Source organism: Pinus tabuliformis, chromosome 4_1 (assembly GCF_031772625.1).
Source record: "Pinus tabuliformis cultivar Carrire ecotype Pingquan chromosome 4_1, CPIR1, whole genome shotgun sequence".
NCBI lineage: Eukaryota > Viridiplantae > Streptophyta > Pinopsida > Pinales > Pinaceae > Pinus > Pinus tabuliformis.
This window is the reverse complement of record NC_142303.1, coordinates 273,011,430-273,033,803: the sequence shown is the minus strand read 5'-3', so window position 1 is coordinate 273,033,803 and position 22,374 is coordinate 273,011,430. Positions and strand designations below refer to the sequence as shown.

Sequence of the window (22,374 nt, the reverse complement as noted above, 5' to 3'; positions counted from 1 at the left end):
TCAAACATAGTTACATTTTCCAACACTCCCTCTTAACTAGGGAGGTATTTATAATGTACAAATACAATGGAAGATCTCAAACTATATGAACCATGAAGAACTTTAGGCACCGTAATGCTATGGACAATATTCCTGACCAAGGCAATCTATCCAAACAGTCGCTCAATAGTTTAGGCACCGCAATGCCAAGGACTAGATCCCTGACCAAGGCAATCTATCGAGGTGGGACTCAGATGGACTCAAGCTTTCAACCCCTTTAGGTACCATCAAGTTTACTTGCTAACCATCAACCCAAAAATCTAGGTGTGTATCCAAAACATAGCTCTTTGATTAACACCACCTTTCCAATTTCTAGACATCAACACAATGTGCCGACGAGATGTCCTCCGAGGCAATGCTTCACTTACAAAGCCTGAACACCCCGTGATCCAACAAATCAAGAATGACCAATCTCTCCCAATCAATCTAATTGGTAACCAACATGCTATCAAAACCTTTGAGAGATTCACCTATACAAACACAACCCCAATCAATAATATACTTTCACATGTACATAATCAAATACAAACCTTCAGGGTCTTTCAGACAACTTGATTTTGCTTCTCATCTTTCCATAGTAGGACTATCAACTAAATCTTTCACAGAAGATTCCTCAATCATACATTTTTCCCTTCCTACTTCACATGTAACAACATATTCTTCAATCAGGTCCTGCTTTCCTTCTTTCAACAACACCTCACAATGCATTCTCCAATTTCCTTCTCCTACTCATGGCCTTCACTAAAACTTATGGATGTTATTCCTGGTCTAGTGCATGACACATGAAGTAGAGAACCATATTTATCACTCCCTCTTAATCAGAGAAGATCTAATTATTCCTATACAAGGAATATACTCCATCATCCTCTTATCCTAGGAAGATTTCATTCATTCAGGTTCCGTCTTAACTAGGAAGCACCTCTTCATCTGGACTCCCTCTTAATCTTAGGGAGATCTCTTCTATGCAGGCTTCCTCTGGGAGATCATCTTTTTTTTTTCATCAGAGAATCTTTCGTGGCTTCCAACCATTTCATCAGAGTTATCATGAACTTCATCATGCTTATCAAATCAACGAGCATCTTCACCAAGTTGAAGATTGTGTACGTGCATAACTTAAATAGCAAGTGCAACCAAAACTATAGAAGCATGATGTTAGCCATATCAAAATCACAAAATCATTTCATCTATCTACATATCAGATACCCAAACTCAATTACAAACAAGAGACGTATACTCTTCACCATCTTGCTAGGGACTTTGTCATACACCCTAGGCTACTTCATAATAACTTTCTTTCCATCTAGGGTTTCAATGTTTCTTCCAAAGGTATGATATACCTTCCTTCAACATATAGAAAACCCTAGAAACAATTCACACAAACATATATCTACAAAGCATCTAACAACCTTTCAAAATACAAATGTTAGACTTCTCACTAGGGATTCATATAAATCCTAGATTTCATACAAAGGAATCATAGTCAATCACAACTTAGTCATTCACCTGACCAACTTCCACTAGCGTTAGTACCAGATCCCTAGATTTTCAATCAACCATCAATCAGTCACTAACATGACCAAACTGTCACTAGGGTTAGTCGCAAACCCTAGATTTCCAAGCAATCATCAATCTCAACCAAAAATTCAAATTTCAACAATCTTTCACAAATCTCAAATTATCATATTGTCAACATTCATCAAAGATTTCTACTTCGACTAAGGTTCAACTTCAAAATCCTATAATTCCATTTTCAACAATTTTTACACAGATCTCAAATTATCATATTTCAGAGATTTTACTTTGACTAAGGTTTAACTCCAAAACCCTAGAATTCCACAATCTCAACAATCATTAAATACATAGATCTCAGATTGTTACATTACACACATTAGACAATGTTACTACTAGGATTTAACTACAAAACCCTAGATTTTTTGTTTTCCAACAATCATTTAAATAGATTTCAGATTGTTATATCACACATACTAGACAAATTAACTTCACTAGGGTTTAGCTACAAAACCCTAGATTTCCAAATACCATCATCCTTGAATTCTAGAAAAGGACGTCCATTAAATCCTAAAACAAGGAGTTCCTTTAAGTCCTAAGACTTATGACCATCAATTACTAGGTCAACACATATCTAGGAATTCATAATCATTCATACATAAGCATATCATATGTCCAAGCTAGGGTTTTTCAACCAAAAAGGATATATCTATACATGCCTAGATTTCATCATCATGCAAAGACATTTCATCTCATGTGTTAGTCAAACCCAACTTCACAAATATCAATAAGAGTTAGACACAACCATCTTGATTACACTAGGGTTTGATCAGATAAACACACACATACTAAGGAAATCATTTCTAAGACAGTATAAGGGTCTTGCTCACACATTCCACTAAACCCTAATGAGCTAGGGTTCCAATGTACAAACATAGCAAACCCTATACTACCAAAACTTCAAAGGTTATAGAATTTTAGACCTTATCAAGTTATCACTCAACCCTAACAAGTTAGGATTTCCCGATCATACCAAAATCCCAAACACAACATCATGAATAAAACTTCAACTAGCATTTCACAACATGCCTATGCAGTTTAGGGTTTCAGACATTCACAATAGCATACCCTTCAATTAGGGTTTTCTAGAACCTGTCTAAGGTTCTACAAAATCAGTTGAGAGTGGGGTGGGTAGATTTATCAAGGGATGAATCATCCAAACAAGAATCATTAAGATTTAATATAGCTAGTCATAATCAAAGTTAGTAATAGATCATCAAATGAATAATCCTTTCAGTCAATGTATTTAAAGCATACCTTTGTTTCTTGACTAACCTTGTGTTGAGAGATCCTCCTTCTTGTAGATGTTTTCCCTAATCAAAACAATAGAGGGAGAAACGTGATTAGTATTCAATATAATCAAAATTGAATGAGTACGTGAACCCAAAACTGAAAATAAATGAAATACTTATCTTGACAAAGAAGGTTGCCACAATATCTTCTTTAGTCATCCCAATATTCTTAATAGTAAACAGCTTCGACAAGGCTTCATACATCTCTTGAGCATGATCGATGTTAGTTATGAATGGGACAAGATTGTCTTTTATCCCTTCTACCATCAGAGTCATGGCCACCAGTTCCAATTCTCAGTGTTTTTCTTTGTCGACATCACTAGCTTCTTCTTTAGGCTTCTTTACATTTCCTTTTACCAAGTCCAGTACCTTGTTCTTCTCGAGGATTAGGTCAATCCTCTTCTTCCAGGATTTGAAGTTAGATGCTCCTTCAACTTTGTTCTCACCCTTGATTGAGTTAGACATCTTCCTCTCCTTCCCTGAGATAGTACCTATGAATGAATCAAGTGCTTGAGATTGCCTTTTTCTTCCCTCTTTACCAAAGCTCTGATCCCATGTTAGGAAATCAGAAAGGCAGTAAAGATTTTCTTGATCTTGATAATTACTTGTGATGTTTCTTATTATTACAATTCTTTATATATTCTTTCTTTAGTTCATCAAGCAATTACCAAAAGCAGCAACACATAAAACAATAGACACCAGATGTAGGCACATGCCAGGGCAAAAACCCCCTCGATGGGAAAACCCAGTCAAGATAATTCTTCCATTCAATAGTATTCTTTGAGACTCTCCACCCTAGACCAAGACTAGACCTTCCCTCCACACCAAGTCAGCCTCCCAGAATTTCGACCTCTTCCTAGCAACTTCGACTATGTAGCAACTTACGGCAACAAGCAGCGTCTGACAACAGTGGAACTTGGAAGATGTCAATCTCCCAATCCAGGACACGAAACAGAGACAGAGAGACACCAAAATTTCGATTTTTCTTTTCTCCTTAGAATTCCCCAAATTTGCATTCACTCCAGCTTCCCGGCAACAGACCTCGCACCTTTTCCCAGCTACAAGAGAACTTCGCACTTTTGCCCAACAACAAGAGAATTCAAACTTGATGAGAGAATGATGCTTCAAATGAATTCGATGTGCTTCCTCTTATAGGCTTCTCGTGGGGTCGAATAGGGTCCTTAGGTCGACTTGATCTTCTTTTAGGCCGACATGGTGTGGAGGTTACATAATTCATATTTGACTCAATACTTAACCTTTTTACATGATTCAAAAACCCAAGAAGGGTCTCTTTAAATGTACAATAACTCTATAGACTCGGAATAAATCCTAGAAGTCCTCAATGGGGACTTTGACCTAAAACATGGTGACCCAAGCATGAAACCCATACTTTAATAAGTCACAATAATAATAATAAAAATTCTTTTCTTTATTCTTTTGACAAGTACATTACATAGTGACTCAAGTACATTATTGAAGACCAAATATAGTTACATTTTACAACAAGTGATAGGTGGTAATCCTCCATGTCCTAAGTGTGTCTTCATTGGGCACACATGAAGGCACTACTGGGAAGAAAGTCCCTAAGACTTGTGTCCTTGAAGGACTAAGGAGCAACTAGTTGGGCAAGAAGTCCGAAAGGAGCTGAGGGGCAATAGTGGGTAGTTGAGAGTTATTCACAAATGGAGTTGTGAATAACAGTCTTGATGTGATGATGTGTTGAAGGACTAATGATCATCTGGAGAGCAATTGGATCCGTGTTCAGTGACATAATGGGGCTGGTTCATTGATAGAGGCAGAGTTGTGTTGCTGCAAATCGGGAGCCAAAGGACTAGGTAGGTGTGCTCAAGGCAGCTGTGAGGAGCTCTACATTAGCTAGACGATCAACGTATCTTGTTTTTGTATCTTGTACCTATGGATGTATTATGGCCATTATCCTTGGTACGAGATCCCTAGACAGTTGTATTACAATTTGTTAATATAACAAAGATGGGTTGAAATTTTTAAAAAAATTGTCATGTGCGCTAGATTCATTGATGTGTATTTTCCTGTTGTGCAAAATAGGATAAGTTGAGGCATTTGAGTTGGTTATGTCAGTGATTTTAAGACATTAATCCAGATTCTCACATGCCATGGAAATTCAACAAGAGATGGGTACCCACCCATTCATTGAATGACCCAAGGGTTTCCGTCCTTGGGCTACTGCTGAAGCTAAGAACTCCTGATTCTCCGAAACTCTCCGCAAGAAAGAAGCTCAACACTAAGATATCTTCAAATGGTCTCCTCCTTCTCTTTTTTAGATTTGATGGACCCCTCTTAAAGCCTTATTTTAGTATTATTTGAACCACTTAGTACTTTTTCCCTCTAATTTTAATTAGAATACCTTTTTTCATTTGAGAAAATGGTAAATCAACCACCATCCCTCCTTAGGCACTTGAAACTCACTTACCACCATCTCATCCTGTAAATCTTCTTGTTTTGGTTCCAACGAGCTATTACACTGAGGTGTTTCGTCAAGTATTCCTCCTAGAATGCCACCTTAAGCATACCTATATACACTACCCACAGGTAGTGGGTAACATGATTGACGTTTTGTTTTGCAGTGGTTTTGGAGCTAACATTGGTGGTTGCATGTGGACATATTCATTGAAATGTCTCTAGCAAGCAAGCTAATACTAACAAGGCCATAAGGCCTAGTGGTTTGCCTCCTTAGTCTCTCTTTTTTTTCACTGTCTCATTGCAGGCATAAGATACTCATAACATTAGCATAAGAAGTAATTGACTGTCATCTTATCTCATTGGAAAGTCATTAGCATTGTTGGGCATTCACTCCTAGCATTCCTTGCATTTTCGATAGTGGTCTTGTGGTTAGCAAAGTAGTTTTCTTGTTGTTGTGATCATTGGTCTCTTGCATCCATCTATTGCACTCTTGCATTCATAAGTGGTTCCACTGTTAGCAATCTCATCTAATTGACAAGATATGTGTGCACTCATTAATCCTCTAAAAGATAAAGAAGGTTGAGCAGAGGAATAAGGGTAGAGGGTTAGGGAGTTGAGGTTGCGGCAGGCCTAGGATAGGCTGCTACAGGCAGTAGACGAAGGTTAAGGGAGCAACGACTAAGGAGAAGGCCTCGGTTAGGGTAGCAGAGGAGAAATGGAAGGCAAAGCAGAGGGTTTTGAAGGTTGACTGGTGGCCCTAAAGCCTTGAAGGGCACGATAGGCAGGAGCAGAAACCCTTTAGGCCATGACAGGCGTATTAAAGGGCAACGTTAGGCCTCAAAGGCTAAGATTTTTGCCCAAATCTCACAAAAAAATACTTGTCAACCTCAGATCTTCGCTTTTCACTGAATGATCTTGTATTATTTGACCTTGCAAACCAAATTTGAGACCAGATCTTGCCCTCCACGGCCTAGATATGTTTCAAACCCCAAACATTTCCTTGAATAAGCTAAAGATCTATACTTGCACAAGTGAAAAATAAAATACCCAAGACCCAATATATACAAAATAAAACTAAAACGCAAAACCAAATGTTAGAAATAAAAAATTATTTTACAAAGACATCAGATCTATGCAAATAAAATACAAATCTACTAGATCTGAGGAGTATGAGTCTGAATTAGCTCCCAGATCTGTAGAATCAAACTCTTCCTAGCCAGATCTATCAATTAAACTCAGTATATAAAAGATAAATAATTTTAAATGAGGCACTAGCCAAGAAACCCTGCAAGAGAAACTTTGTTAGATAAATCTTGGGATTTCAATCAGGAAGGCTCTTCAGATCTTATGCCTTGGGAGTTGGCTGGTCCAACCGAGGACTTCCCCTCACGCCCAAGTTCTCGAATATAAAAGATCTTTGCACACTCAAATCAAGTTGTCAGATCGATAGAGATATAAAATAACACTATAATCTTCAAGAATTAGAGATACTTGCTAATTCAATTAAATTAAAATGCTATCTTAGATCTAATAACCTAAGCAAGATACCTGTGCAATAGATTATTCCCAAAGGCTAAAAATCAACAATTTCTAAAATATACTTCAGTAGAGCATTAAGAACAGTATTACCATAAGAAGTAGGAGAGTAACACCACCATCAATGAAAACCCCAAAGACTTTGTGTTATTATTATTCCAGAAAAATTACAAGAGAGCTTCGAGAGCTAGTACACGATTCAAAGATCAGATCCTTTTTTAGACAAATGGCTTCTAATTTATAGATAAATTTTTCAAACAACTAGTTGGCTTGACCTCGTCAAAGTAATCTCGACCATTGATAAAGACTTAATTATTTCTTAATCTCCACTGTCGAAATCTTTTTTTTGAGGATTTTTTTGAATTTCTCTTTTAATTCCTTTTTAATTAGCTCAAATTAATTATTTTGAGCTAATTTACTCAAAAAATCGACTTTGACTTAACTACCAAGGCCCAAGAGTCCAAAATTTCTTGAAATTTTCAATATTTCCTTGATGGGGGACCTCCAAAAAATAGTTTCTTTAGAACCCACGAATATTTTATTTTGGAGAATTTATTTTTTCTAAAACTTAATTTTGACTCTAATTAATTAAATTTTTGGCTTAGGATTTTTTAATTTATTTTTGGCAGAAAATTTAATTAATTGACACATGAGGGGATTAATAATTTTTTCCAACCCTGTAATATTTTAGCATCATGGTTAGAATATTATTATATCAGATAATTACATTTCAATCCTCAAAGGGGGAAAAGCCATTTGTTATAGAACCTCAGTTATTTTACCCAATTCTGTGACTCAATATGATCTAGTAGACCAAGTGATTTGTAATAAAATAATTTAGCCAATTAGCTAAAATGATTCCCAAATCACTTTTACATAAGACTCAACTAAAACACTAGCACTTACCCAAGATATTGATGAAAAAATCCACCCTAGGTTTGGGGTGAGGCTGGAGGGAAAAACTCTGTTGATCATCTGTGTTTAGAAACACAGATGAATCAGTGAGACGAAAAACCTCCTAGGTTGGAAATCGTCACAAAAATAATAGGCTTACCTAGGTTGTTACATATATTATGCTCTTACTAAGATCATTTACATTATAAACTTGCAGAAAGAGTTTACAACTTTGACAAGCTGTTGACTGATGGCTGATGAATCCAGGATGATTTGAGTGCTCGAACATGATGAAATCCCTTTCGCGAAAATATAGGGGTACTGCTATAGGGTAGTTGCCATGGAGTGGTCAACATGCCCCGTAGCTCTATCCTGAATGCTAGGCCTACTAGTTTGTGTACAACAACAAACCATATTATGCTCTTCTATTCATTTAGCTGCGTCAACCTCTAAGGAAATGTTTTCCGACTCTACTCAAAGATGTGGATAATAGAGTGCCAAATCTCAATGAATTAATGACAAGTTAGCCATGAAGAATGGAGATGCTATCAAGGGCTTATAATGTGACATGGAACATCTTAAGTATGGTGAAGGTAGAATGAACACGCTACTTCAGTCCAGGTCCTCCAAGTAGTGCCCTTATTATAGCCCTATGGCCTTAAGGGAGGTCCCATTAGACTAGGGCTAAAATTAACCCCCTTGGTAAGGTGAAAGAACAAATTTATAATCAAGATTGGTCAATCATCCTAGTCTCCCCTTTATCCATAGTAAATGCCCAAATCATTAAGTAAAAGCACCCTGTTATCGCTTAAACTAGCAGGGAATCTAAGGGGGATCCTTAAAGGGAAAATGTTAGGACAAGGGCAACAAATGGAGACTTAGCCCACTGCCACTTCGACTAAGGCTCCCTTCTATTTACAAACTTTCACTGATGGGAGAAGACTCGGTATGTATAGAGTCACCAATGAAGGATAAGTCAATGGATATGAGTGACCCAAATAAACCCTTTACTAGAGGATTTTGAAGGATGGAGCTTGCTTGCTTTCTAAGCAATGTACTATGTATTCTAGGGAAAGGAAGAGAGGACTTGAGGGTTAGGTTTATGGGATAAGAGTTGTGAAGGAGTTCCCCAATCCCTAAAATCCTTGTTAGAATTGGTATCCCAGATGGTTCTTGAAGAATGATCTTTCAAAGGAGCGGGATCACATGGGGCCTATGTCACAAGGTTCGTCGAACTTTAACCTTAAGGTTCGAATTTTGGCGAATCTTAAATTGTTTTTGAGGTTTGGCGAACCTCATTGAACCTCATAGCCATTGTCCAAGTCCATAGATCAAAGCTCATAACCTCATGTTACAAGTCAAGATTTTAGTTTATCCTTGCAGTTTCCATGTCCGTGATAGCATTTTTGATGTTTATTGATGTTGATTTCTTACTATTTTATCTTATAATTCATTATATATATATATATATATATATATATATATATATATATATATATATATATATGGATGGTGAACCTCATAAAAAAATTCAAACTCAAACCGAACCTAATCATTGCTGAACCCAAACCCGAACCATGTGACATTGCATGGTCTAGGTTATGAGGAAAGAATGTGGCAACCAATGATATTCTTACCCCAGACAAGGTGAGGAAAGGATCAAAGAAAGAATTTTCACTTGAGGATGTTGGTTTCACCCTATGAGGTACTAGCCTTGGGGATGCCAGGGCAAAGTTTGATCCTGAAGCTAGGGCTTGTTTTTTTCCCAACTCCGCTGTTGGAATGGCTTCAAAATTTGAGGAGAGCTTGAGGAAACACCAGCGCAAGAGACCCTAGAAGATCGAACTTTCTGGAGGGCTAAACTGTTGGGAAATTGATGCCCTAGGTACCCCACTTGGCTAGACCTGGAAGGAGGTGAAAAAATGTGATGTTTAGTGACCACCTATGAAACCGGATTCGTCCTAACCCCTGGACGAATCCCGAATCGGACGAATCGGACACGATTCTGTCCTGACACGTGTCATATTTCCATGACTCGTCGTGTCATATCCGGGTACGTCGTGTCATGAGCGTGTCAGAAAAATTTGGAACGTGTCACGATTTTTGGAACGATTTTTGGTTTCGGATTCGTTTTTAGGGGTTTAAGTTCGCTGTTTTCATTCGCATTCACTGCTTCTGTATAGACCAACAAGACCACTGTTTCCAAATTGGAAGCTAATACTGATATACATCAATGACTCTGAGACTGGGAGTTGTGCAAAAGCTCTCTGGCAATGACTGTTTTGCTTTATCTTCTTCCTTTTCTTTCATATCAGTCACTGTCAGGCTTCAGCAAATGTTTGTTTCTTGAGCTGATCCCTGGTGGGTTTGCAGAAGCATTGAAGTTAGGTTCTCGTGCAAGTGGGTTCTAGACTTCTAGTGGTTGAGCCTCCAGGGTTTGATCTCCTAATGTTTCCTACTTCATCATTTTGCTACAGCTGTCCTATTAGTTTTATAACAGTGAGAAAATCAAACTTAAATCAACATAAAAACCCCTCACATCTGCAATGTGCATAAATCTAATATGACAGTGGCATAACCTTATTATAATTTTCACTGTTTGTTTCAAATTCAAAGTGCTCCAGTACAGCTCAGAAAGTACTGAAAATTTTCTAATTATTTGGCACACTTGGCACAGGGAAATTTCATTAGTAACTCATTTATGTGACCAGTACCACTGACATTTATTTGAATTTTGTATGTACTATGCATGCTAATAGCTATAGATGAAGATCTATGTTTGAAATCAATAAATTTGTATCATTAATTAAAATTTGTGTAAGAAATATGCTAATAACTAATTTTTAAGATATATATATATATATATATATATTTTAAATATATATATATATATATATATATTTTAATAAAATAATATATAACGTGTCCTAACCGTGTCTTGTTCCAGGGTCAGCGTTTCCCGAATCCGACACCACGAATCCCGAATCCTACGTGTCCCGAATCCTCGTGTCAGGTGACTTAGGTGACCACCCTTGGTAGATCAATGCCTTAATCTTTGGGGGAATGGAGTCTATGATGAATATGAGTAAGATCACTTCACTAGCCTTCTAAGTCAAGGAGAAACAACCTTGCTTCTTTTATACTTCGATGTGAAAAGGAAATGGCTTAGCAAGGTCAAATTCTTTGATAGATTTCGCTCACATTACATGGCCCATACATTGAGAGATGCTATACCAGGGACAAGTTCCACAATTTTAAGCAATAAATGCATGCAGCAATTAGCCCTAGAACAATGAAAATTCCAGTCCAACATATATGACAAAAGTAAACAAGAATAACATTAAAAAGCATGTACTTACATATAATAGAGTATATCCAACCATTCACAATTGACAAGAGAGAAGCTCCGAGAGAAGATAGACCAATATCCACACATCAAAATTCATCCATAAAGCTCCAATTCATCCTCTAGAAAAAGTGCGAAAATCTCAAGAGAAAAGTGATCAAGACCAAAGTGATGATGAGCAAATGAGCTCATCTCACTTGTATTTATACACAAATTAGGAGTTCGAATTATAGCCTTTTTGGCCTACGTAAGCCCCAAAAATAAAATAATGTTCTAATAATTCAATTTTTTGTGACAAGCCCACCAAATTAGCTCATAAATGAAAGAGTAAGCCTCTCAAGAGGTCAGATGATAATCAGTGCATGTTGTAGGGCCCTCTAAGAGGCCTAATGAGATCCATGGATGCCAAAATGAAGAATAGGACCCTCAAAAGCAGTGGACAAGGGGTTGGCCCCTTGTAATAACCTGTGGTGCTCTAACTGACATGTGGGTGCACACAAGTGTTCTCATGGGTCTCCAAACAAATCGAAGATGCATGTAGATCATCCACAAGGGCTAGGATAATGGTGTAGGTGATGCCACATCATCGTGCAAGTCCTGGTTCATCTGCCAAGTGTATGGTGCAAATCTGGGGCCAATTGGGCATGATGGATCAGGTGCATCTTCCTCGTCCAATAGGTGAACCAAGAGCAATTTCTGAATGGCTGTGGGGATCCATGGAATGTTATCTGCTATTGTGGAGGCCCATGGCTCTCAATGCACACCCTACATGTGTCGATGTAGCTCTCTGGAGGATTAGGGCCCCATATAGGGAGACCAATCCCAAAATGGAGATCATCTGCAATCCTGCATAAGATCCAATGCGTCCCTTATCCTTCTAGTACAACAAGTCAATAGAGAAATCAAGTAAATGAGCTTACCAATCATGGACCACAGGTGGGGACTTCATAATGGCTTGCCCTTCCATAATGGGTTTCGGCATGTGCCAATGTCTCCTAAACTCCAAATGGGGTTAACCAAGTATCCTATTAGGTGGTTTCTACTTCTAAAGGGGATAATAGTTTCAAAGTACATCCTTCAAAAGGTGGTGGCATGTGACAAATAGGTGAATGAAGTAAGGGATGAGAAGGGGTAGCCTTGGGCTACATGTTGGGGTACAAGGGTAGCTAATAAAAGGGAAGCCCACATTTGGGTTTATAATTTATAGGAGAGAGAAATTGTGGTACATGAGGTACCTCGACCTTCATTTTTCCACCCTTCTTTATATGCCTTTTGCTTTTTTATGATTTTATTTGATTAACTGTTCGGGGCTCAAGGGGTAAGAGCATGATGTATAAGATATAGCAGTGAATACCCCCTCTTAAGGTAGGGCGGTTCATTGCCCACCAGGGGTTGGGACAATCATGGGTTCCTATATGATGGAGGTTCATAGATCCTGTAGGAACCAGGGTGATGGCCATGATGATGGGGTAGAGTTCATGTTTTGGCTTTTGCTCACGTGCTAAATGTGTTTGTCCCAACCATATTTTGCATTTTGTGGTACATTTCCCTGTTGAATGTAGCCAAATATGCTTTATCTTTCTTTTTAGTTGCATCAACCTCTGAGCATCATTCCAAGCCATGACCCAAGGTGTGGGCAAGGGGAAGGGGCGAGCTAACCCTATGTGTACCCAGTGGAGGATTGTGGATCCAGATGGGAGAGATGATGAATGGGGTAATAGCAAGTGGAAAAGGGGTTAATGTAAGCGGATAAGGGAGCATGACTCCACAACCAAAATTAGGTTTTTTCGCGAAATACCATCCCTAAAACCAAATGGTCAGTAAAAGAGATCCCACGGGACTAGAAGGCAAGGTTAGTGTCCAAAAGGGGTCTAGGGGACAAGGGCACAAACCTAACCCATTCTTTTTGCCGAATCCCCCTGTTAATCCATACCCAGAAGTGTCTATGATAAGCAAACTACAATACTCAATTTCCAAATGACGAGGCATACCTTTAGGTTTGGGAGGCCCACCTTCAAACATACAATCATGGCAGATGGGCGAGGGACTACATGGCTGGCTCAGGTGGCGGAGAAAAGACACAATGACTTTACTGGTGGCTGCAAGGGGTTGCTGGCTGCCGGTTGAGGACCATTTTGCAGAAAATTTTTCTCTTAGGGATATCACTCACAAAATGATGGGTAACACAGATCCAAGTACCTATTGAGTGGTTGTCCACTTTCATCCAAGAGGCACATTGGATTGTGAGAGGTGTAGTGGTTGGTGCATATGGTGGAGGAGCCGACATATCATTATCATCAAGCTAATGTGTAGGTCTGTTGGCTTGCTGGCTGTCCAAAATAGGAGAAAATTCTTCTCCTAGGGGTTTACTGATTTTCGTGGGTAACACTAGGTATAGCCTTTGTTCATGAGCCATTTCTAGCCTAGAAATTTATGAGTTTAATTTTTATTGTGTCATTTGATCAACATTTACACTTCTTGTATGGGTTTGAATCAATGTTTCATGGATGCATCTTTATTTGTAGAAAATATGTGGCGTAAATGATGTGGTTGAATAGCTCTAGTGACACCATTTATTTGCCCTAATAATTGTCCAAAGAGTCAATATTGCATCGTATCTTTTCAAACCCCAACATCTTATCAAAGTCATATGTTTAGGATTAGAAATAGGGAATCCCCCCTCGCCCTAGGATAGGAATATTACACCTAAACCTAGAAGTGAGTGGCAAGGCTATTGAGGTGACAGTGGGTAGTTTGCCCGATAGTTTTCTTAGGTTCCCTCCCGAGTGAGGTTAGGACTTTTTCTCTAGGGAGAATCCGAGCGATAGCACACCCAATTGTCAAATGCTAGCTGCAAGTCTGTCAAGATGGCCTTTTTGTTGTTTTGTCCCGATTTTAACCAATGCAAACAATTTACACCATAACCCATGCCCTGTATTGTCGAACACCAGTTAAAATGTAAACTTTTCAAGGGGTGGTCTTCACAAACTAGGGCATGTTGGGGTATCCTTCTGTACATGAAATTGCCAGGTTAGGCTAAATTCCCAAAAACTCCAAGAGCATGGGCTCCACCAACAGTTGTTCCCAAGCTGCCCAAAAATTTGTCATGGCATTTTGATGGATGAACAGCTAGAATGAAAGGCTGTTCCTCGTGGTTGAAGGCTTTTCCAAAGTCAGTTTTAATAAAGAGTGCATCTAGAGTCTAGACTTGATGACTAGGCCCATTACATGTCCTATTCAGTTTTAATAAAGAGTGCATCTAGAGTCTAGACTTGATGACTAGGCCCATTACATGTCCTATTCTAGACAACCACTTTTTTAGTCAGTTGTAACGACAATCTACCTACTCAAGCAAAGTGGTTATTTGAATTTTCTTTTCAGCAGCATGTAATAAACAATAGTTCATATATGGGAAGATATCCAACATAGGAAGGATAACATAAAAAATGCATATAAGTAAATATTATATACTTGATAATGAATGAAGGGTTATGATACAGTGAGCCTTGTGACGATATACTTATATGCATAGGCTAGTCATGAAGGTGAAGTTTTTTATTATTAATTATTATTATTATTATCATGTAATGCTTATTTATGTTTTTTATATTCATTATGTTTTACGTGGCACTTTTTCCATGTATAACAGAAACTGGGGACGATTTCCTGTGGAAGAAAAGGTGAAACTAATGGGTGACAAGTGGCATTATATCATATTATCAATTTCTAAATATAACTAAAAGAGAGAATTTGCAATCAGTCACTCACCAATCACTCCATTAGTCATGGTCTTAGTCACCCCACGAATTGTTCCATCAATCAGTTCAATGACTGATCCGGTGACAATTTCAGACACTGTGATTTTGTAAATACCTAACATATATAGAGTGAAAATTGACAAGTGAAAAGTGACAACCTCCCCTTTGGATTTTTTCTTCTTATGTGTGTGTTCGTTGTCTCATTTTCTGCACACATCATAATCCTATTGAAATTATCTGTTAGATACTATTGAACATTTCTGTTACAAAGGAAATAAAGTAAGATGCCAATGCATTTGTGCTTCAATGTGAAGGTGGCGGATTTCAGGCAGCCTTCCAAGATTCCATTCTCTCCGAAGATCTCTGCTTCAAGTATTCTGTTAATATAAGATTCAGTATTTCAGAAAAGGAAAAAAGTAAAGAAAGACATTATGTGAGAGGGTTTTACCAATATAGTACTCAAATTTGATTGGATGCATGGTTTGAAGTTTGAACAATCGAGTACCCAGACACTAGTTCTACTTGTTTATTTGCTTAACCTTTTTTACCTTATTGTTTCCTATATTTAAAGATATTTTTTGTTTACTCTTAACTAGCTTGTTGCTCTTCATCTTTCATATTAAGTCTTGTGTCTTTGTTGATTGTTGCAGCCTCGAGTTTTCTGTAATCTTCGTGCTGAGCTATCTGCAATGTGGAATTCTAACAAGAAACAACGGTCTTTTAGAAGGGCCACGGAAAGTGCTAAGAGGAATAGATCTTTCCACACCAATAAAGTTTGTTCTACTTTGGATAAGAATGTTGATTCTCAAACTGAGAATGAGTTAAATATGAAGGTAAATACTTAGTCAGAGGCTTATAATTGAATTGGTTAGATTTGGCATATCTTGCATGTGGTAGGTTTTCTTATTTTTAAGGAAAAATGTAGGTGGCATTGTTATATGACATAATTATCACATACAAATAGTACAAATGAATTGAAACTATCTAAGAATACAAACAAAATATGAGAAAAATGGGGGCATGTGTCCATCCAATAGTACAATGTGGTGCACTTACAACTCAAGGAGAAAACACTCTTCAAATAAGAAACCTTACGAAGTGTATTGCTGAATGCTTGTTTTACAATTGTGAAAATGGGTTAATTGTAGGCTTGAAGGAAGCCCCCACTTTCTAGCAAAATTACTCATAAAAACGACATGACTTTTCGTTAATATTAGTGTAATTAAGGTTGTAAATGATTCTGCATATCATATTTGGGTTCCTTGGCCTATTTGCGATCTTGGATATCTAATTTTAACTTGGATTATAGAGGTCAATCCCATCACCATTGTGGCTTGAGTTTCTTGTGCTTGTTCATGTTGCTAACATGAGACCTTTTGTAGATCTGTTTGCCAACTGGTTTCATAAGGTTTTGATCTTGGATGGTAAACATAATTCTCTGTGGCCAATCTGAGAATATGTGTAGATGTTGATTTGAAGAAGCTACCTTTGTTTATTTCAATGATGATTGTTTGTGGAGTTTGATAGCAGAAGGCTTTTTATTTCTATTTTTTGAATGCATGTTTTGCCTACTAAGTGCAGGATCATCTCATGCGGGATTTTCCCCATTGGAAACCCGCTCTAGGAGCTCCTCAATATTCAGGTGATCCAAGTGCTTTAGCATTGATGGCCTAGGTCAGCAAGGCAGGTTTTGTAGTTGGTTCAATTCAGGTCACCAAATGGGGCACCTCTCATGTTTTTGTTTGGGGGCTTGTTCCATTAGGGGAATCTTGAGGTCTAAAATGGGTCTCCTAAGGTAAATCATAAAATAATAATCAAAATAATAAAATAAGACTTGGGAATTTTTGAAGGCAAGGAAAGAAAACTACTTATTTTTATTATATTTTCTTTCAAGAAACATATTTTTTCGTTTATGTTCAATTTTTGTAGGTGTGGGTTTTGTTACCCCTCATGTCCACAAGGGTACATACAAAAACTTTTGCAGTATTTATCACCACCATTGTAAGCCCAAGGTCACAAGTCAAAAACATTGTAACAACTATGTGAGATTTTGTATTAGGTGTCACAAGTCTTGTTCTTGTTGTCCATATCTTGTTGTCTTTGTTGGACAATGACTTGGTCCCCAGTAGTTGATTTGAGTTCCTTTCGTCTTATATAGGGTTGGAGGGCCTTAGGTGATCCTACTTGAGGAATCATTGTTTAATGGGAGCCTAGTTTTGTGGGGGTGATCATTGACGTAAGGGCTAGTCCACCTCATGTCAAGGTGCACCTATGTATTACCACATGGTTAGACTCTATAGAGTCTGTAGGTGGCCTTTGCTTTGGTGCACTATCTCTTAGACAACTTTCATGCATGGAAGTCTCACTTTGACAACTTGTCACATTTTTTGAGGTAGTTCACGGTTCCCAATGCAAATTGATCTTGGTGGTCAAAAAGTTAACTTGGTCTTAGATTGTTCAATTTGTTGAGGGAGTCCATGCCACATTGAAATTTTCCAATCAGAGGAGCAGAGACTAGTTACAACTTGGTCAAACTTGGTCAACAAGTAAAAAAGGTTTATAGGTGGCAAAATAAGATGAGCATTGAGTAGAACGATGAATGCATTACATAAAAAATGATCACTAGATGAGATGAGCAATACCTAGGTGGCATATTTCTCAAATTCCTCAAGGCGTTATGGAACCAACATAGGTGGTAGATGACATGGTAGGATATGATGATGTGGCAACACCAGGCAAAATATGAAGATTCCAAGAGAGACCTAGTTTAAATGATGGCTAGTTTAGCCAAACTTAGGTGTCTTGGATTGTCAAAAAATCAAGTGTGTCGGAAATCCAATTAATAGGTGACCAAGTTGAGTTAGTTAGGGGAACAAGTCAAGTCATTCTAGCTGTTGGTGAAGTCAAATAGTCGTTGGAGACTTGATGGACCAAGAAGTTATTCTATGGACGAAGAAAGTAGCTGTTACAAAGTTAATTATTCTTCCTATTGACCACTCCATGTCAACTACCCTATAGCAGTATACCCCTTTTGCACCCTATAGCAGTATACCTTTTTTTTCGCAAAAGGGATTTCATCATGTTCTAGTGTTTAGATTATCTAGGATTCATCATTAGTCGACAATTTTTCAAAGTTTTAAACCCATTTTGCAAGTTTGTAATGTAAATGATCTTAGTATGACCATAAACGTATGTAACAACCTAGGTAAAACTATTATTTTAGTGATGATTTGCAACCTAGGAGGTTTTTCGCTTCACTGATTCTTCTGTGTTTCTAAACATAGATGATCGACAAAGTTTTTCCCTCCAACCTCACCCCAAAGCTAGCGTGGATTTGTCGTGAAGATCTTAAGTAAATCCTAGTGTTTTTATCGAGTCTTTGTAAAAGTGATTTGAGAATAATTTTAACTAGTTGGCTAAATTATTTTATTACAAATCACTTGGTCTACTAGATCATATTTGAGTCGTAGAATTGGGTAAATAATTGAGGGTCTATAACGAATGGGTTTTCCCCCTTTGAGAATTGAAATGTAATTATCTTATGTAAATAATATTTTAGCCATGATGCTAAAATATTAAAGGGTTGGAAAAAATTATTAATCCCCTCATGTGTCAATTAATTAAATTTTCTGGCAAAAATAAATTAAAAAATCCTAAGCCAAAAATTTAATTAATTAGAGTCAAAATTAAGTCTTAGGAAAAATAAATTCTCCAAAATAAAAAAAATTCGTGGGTTCTAGAGAAATTAATTTTTGGAGGTCCTCCACCAAGGGAATATTGAAAATTTCAAGAAATTTTGGACCCTTGGGCCTTGGTGGTTAAGTCAAAGTCAAATTTTTGAGGAAATTAGCTCAAAATAATTAATTTTGAGCTAATTAAAAATGAATTAAAAGAGAAATTCGAAAATTTCTCAAAAAATAAATATTTCGACGGTGGAGATTAAAAGATAATTAAATCTTTATCAATGGTCGAGATTACTTTGACGGGGATCAAACCAACTAGCCATTTGGAGAATTTATCTATAAATTAGATGTCATTTGTCTCACAAAGGTGTTGAGAAATCCAAAATGAGGCAGTGAAACGATTTCTCTTATTATGACATTATCTTGTGATGTTTTTCATTATTATTATTAGATCTTTCAAATTATCTTTTCTTATCATCAACACTGATGCCAAGCAACAAATAGAAGAGAACACAAGATATAGGCACGCTGTAAGGGAAAAACCCCACTCTAGGGGAAAACTTGGTCAAAATTCTTCCTTTAGTAGATTCAGGATGAGACAACCAAGACCCTTACAATTTAGACTCGAGACTACGTCCATCGAGTCATCCTCCTTTCACTGTGTTTACATACCAAGATCCATGACACTGTGTTAGCACTGAATTCTTGTCACTGAGTTTGCATCGAGTACTTGCCACTGAGTTTGTACCAAGACATCATTACTCCAATGCCATGGAGACCAAGATCTTACCACTGTAATAGTACTGAGATCTTATCATAGTTATATCATCGAGACTTTCTTACTGTTGTGAACCCTCATCATTGTAGTTACATTGAGACAACAATAGCATCAAAACTGTCTTAGCATATGACTTCTGTGGTGGTATTGAACTGCAATCCGCATCACCATTATGAGGCTGATTGTAATTGCACCAAAGTTTGAGATTATCCGAACTGTTTCCTTTGTAATAGCATAGAAAAACATCTCTCTGAAATCCACACTTGTCTCTGAGATCCACGAGTTGATTTATGTGATTTTGGTCGAAAGTTGCACTCCTATTTATAGTTGTTTCCCTCTTGTAATGAGCCGACATGAGACCTTGAAGAGATGTGTCTTGTAGGCCGACTTGTTGATTTATTATTTTGAAGCCGACTAGAAGGAGACTTGATGGAGGATTCTTTGACCAATAAACAAATTGACTTCGACCCAAATAAATAATCCTAAAGCCTACAATGGAGGCTTGACCTACAACATTTGACCCAAGCATGAAACCCATGCTTTAACAGGCCAATTAAATCAATAATAAAAATTATTTTTGCTTTCTTTTGACAAATATATTTTATTTTGACTTTAAGTACAATTATGAAGACCAAACCTAGTTACATTCTTCAACACTTCCTCTTAACTAGGGAGGTATTCATATTTACATATAACCATAGATATACATGGAAGATCTCAAAACACATCATCTACGAAGAAGTTTAGGCACCACAATGCCATGGACTGGATTCATGATCAGGGTAATCTATCCATTGGTCTCTCAACAATTTAGGCACCACAATGCGACATACTAGATTCCTGACCAAGGCAATCTATCTGGGTGGGACTAAGATGGACTCAAGCTTTCAACCTCTCTAGGTACCATTAGGTTTACTTGCTAACCATCAACCCAGGGACCTAAGTGCGTATTCACAGTCTGAGCTATACGACCCATGCCACCCTCCCTACTTTGGGACCTAGACATCAACACAAAGTGCCAACCAGATGTCCTCCCGGGCAATGCTTCACATAAAAAGCCTCTCCTTGATCCAACAGATCAAGGACAACAAATCTCTCCTGATCAAACTGATCGGTAACCAGCATGCTATCAAAACCTTCGAGAGATTTACCTGTACAAAAACAAGCCCAATCAATAATATGCTTTGACATATTCATAAATAAACACAAACCTTCAGGGTTTTCATGATGTTGCTTCTCAAACACGATAGGCCTATCAACCGAATCTTTGATACTTTTCTTTTCATACAACAACATATCCTTCATTCTCCAATCAAAACTATGCTCTCCCTATCAACTAGGGAGATTTTCTTTATTGAGGCTCCCTCTTACACTCAGGGAGATTTTCTTCTTCTCATCCGAGAATCTTTCATGGCTTGCATCCATTTCATCAGAGTTATCATTATCATCATTCTCATCAACTTTACTTACGATCTTTTTCACCGTCTCGAAGATTATGTACATGCACAACTTAGATAGCAAGTGCAACCAAATCTATAGAAGCATGAAGTTAGTCATATCATAATCACAAAAGCATTTCAACTTTATATGTATATCAGACATCTAAACAAGAGATACATACACTTCAACATTTTGCTAGGGACTTTGTCATAAACCCTAGAATATTTCATCAAGACTCATATAACAACTTTCATTTATATCTATGGTTTCAATGTTTCTACTAATGATATGACATACCCAACATAAGGTAAACCCTAGAAACAATTCAAACAAATATAGATTTACAAAGCAACTTTCAGAATTCATATGTTAGACTTCTCACTAGGATTTCATGTAAATCCTAGCATAATCGCTAAGAATCAAAATCAATCACAACTTAATAACATGAATAGCTTTTACTAGGGTTTGATGTACACCCTAGATTTCACACTTACACAATCTCAATCAATTACTATATAAATAGATCTCAGATTGTCATTTCACTCATACTAGAGGATTTAACTACTACTAGGGTTTAGTTTCAAAACCCTAGATTTCCAAGCATGATCCTAGTATATCAAACTCAGACAAGGGCTTATATTAATCCCCAAGATTCATGATCGACAATAATTAGGTCAACATACATATTAGACATATACCGACCTAGACGTTTCAATCACATGGACACATATATAAACCTAGGGCTTCATTCCTAGGATCACAACAAATGTTTTGGTTATAGACCCAACCAAACCCTAAAGGTCTAGGATTTTATAGCAAAGCAAATCCTACTATATCAATGCTTTAAAGGTTTCAGATTTCAGACAACATCATTTCAACCCTAACAAGTTAGGGTTTTCATGATCATATCAAAACTCCAAACATGACATCAATAACAAAATAGCATTTCACAATAACCCTAAGCAGTTTTAGGGTTTCATACATTAACATTAACATACCCTTAGGTTAGGGTTTTCCAGAGAACCAATCTAGGGTTTTATAAAATCAATTAAGAATATGGGGAGGGTAGATTTATCAAAAGATGAATCACCCTAAACAAGAATCTTTATGATTCAACACAACTAGTTATAATGATGTTAGTAATGTAATGCAAACTTCAAAAATAAGATGATCATACTTTTAAGAGAATCTTGTAAGGTGTATAGTTTAAGACATACATGGAGATGTTCCTTGGCAAACTTGGTAAGGATTCCTTGAAGTGTTCCCTTTGTAGTAAGCCATCATCTTTTATACCTGTTGTACATGCTTACAAGCACAACATGTGATATCAAAGACGTGATTTAATTTCTCAAGTTAGATCTTCTATGTAACCATGGAGGATGGATACATATGATATCGAAGATCAAGTTATTCATTCTTTTAATCGACAATATGACGTTTACTTGACATCCTAGATTTCTTGAAAATCCTTAGAGGATCATTAGAGATTATAGAAATCTAAAAGCTCATAAATGTACCTTGTGTTTACGTACCTTATTTGACTTGTTGCAAATGCATCTTGTTAAATACTTGCTTGATTTCGTTTTTCCATAAGCCAGAC

At 37.2% G+C, this 22,374-nt stretch overlaps 1 protein-coding gene across 2 annotated transcripts in view; it reads left to right on the top strand.

Annotated features, from left to right (window-relative positions):
* LOC149175309 (uncharacterized) overlaps nucleotides 1-22,374 on the top strand; it is a 485,878-nt gene that overhangs the window by 157,192 nt on the left and 306,312 nt on the right. For both annotated transcript variants that reach the window (XM_089419596.1, XM_089419594.1), the window contains exon 8: nucleotides 15,524-15,706. In XM_089419596.1, the coding sequence (XP_089275722.1) occupies nucleotides 15,524-15,706 (183 nt within the window). The remainder of the gene's footprint in view (nucleotides 1-15,523; nucleotides 15,707-22,374) is intronic.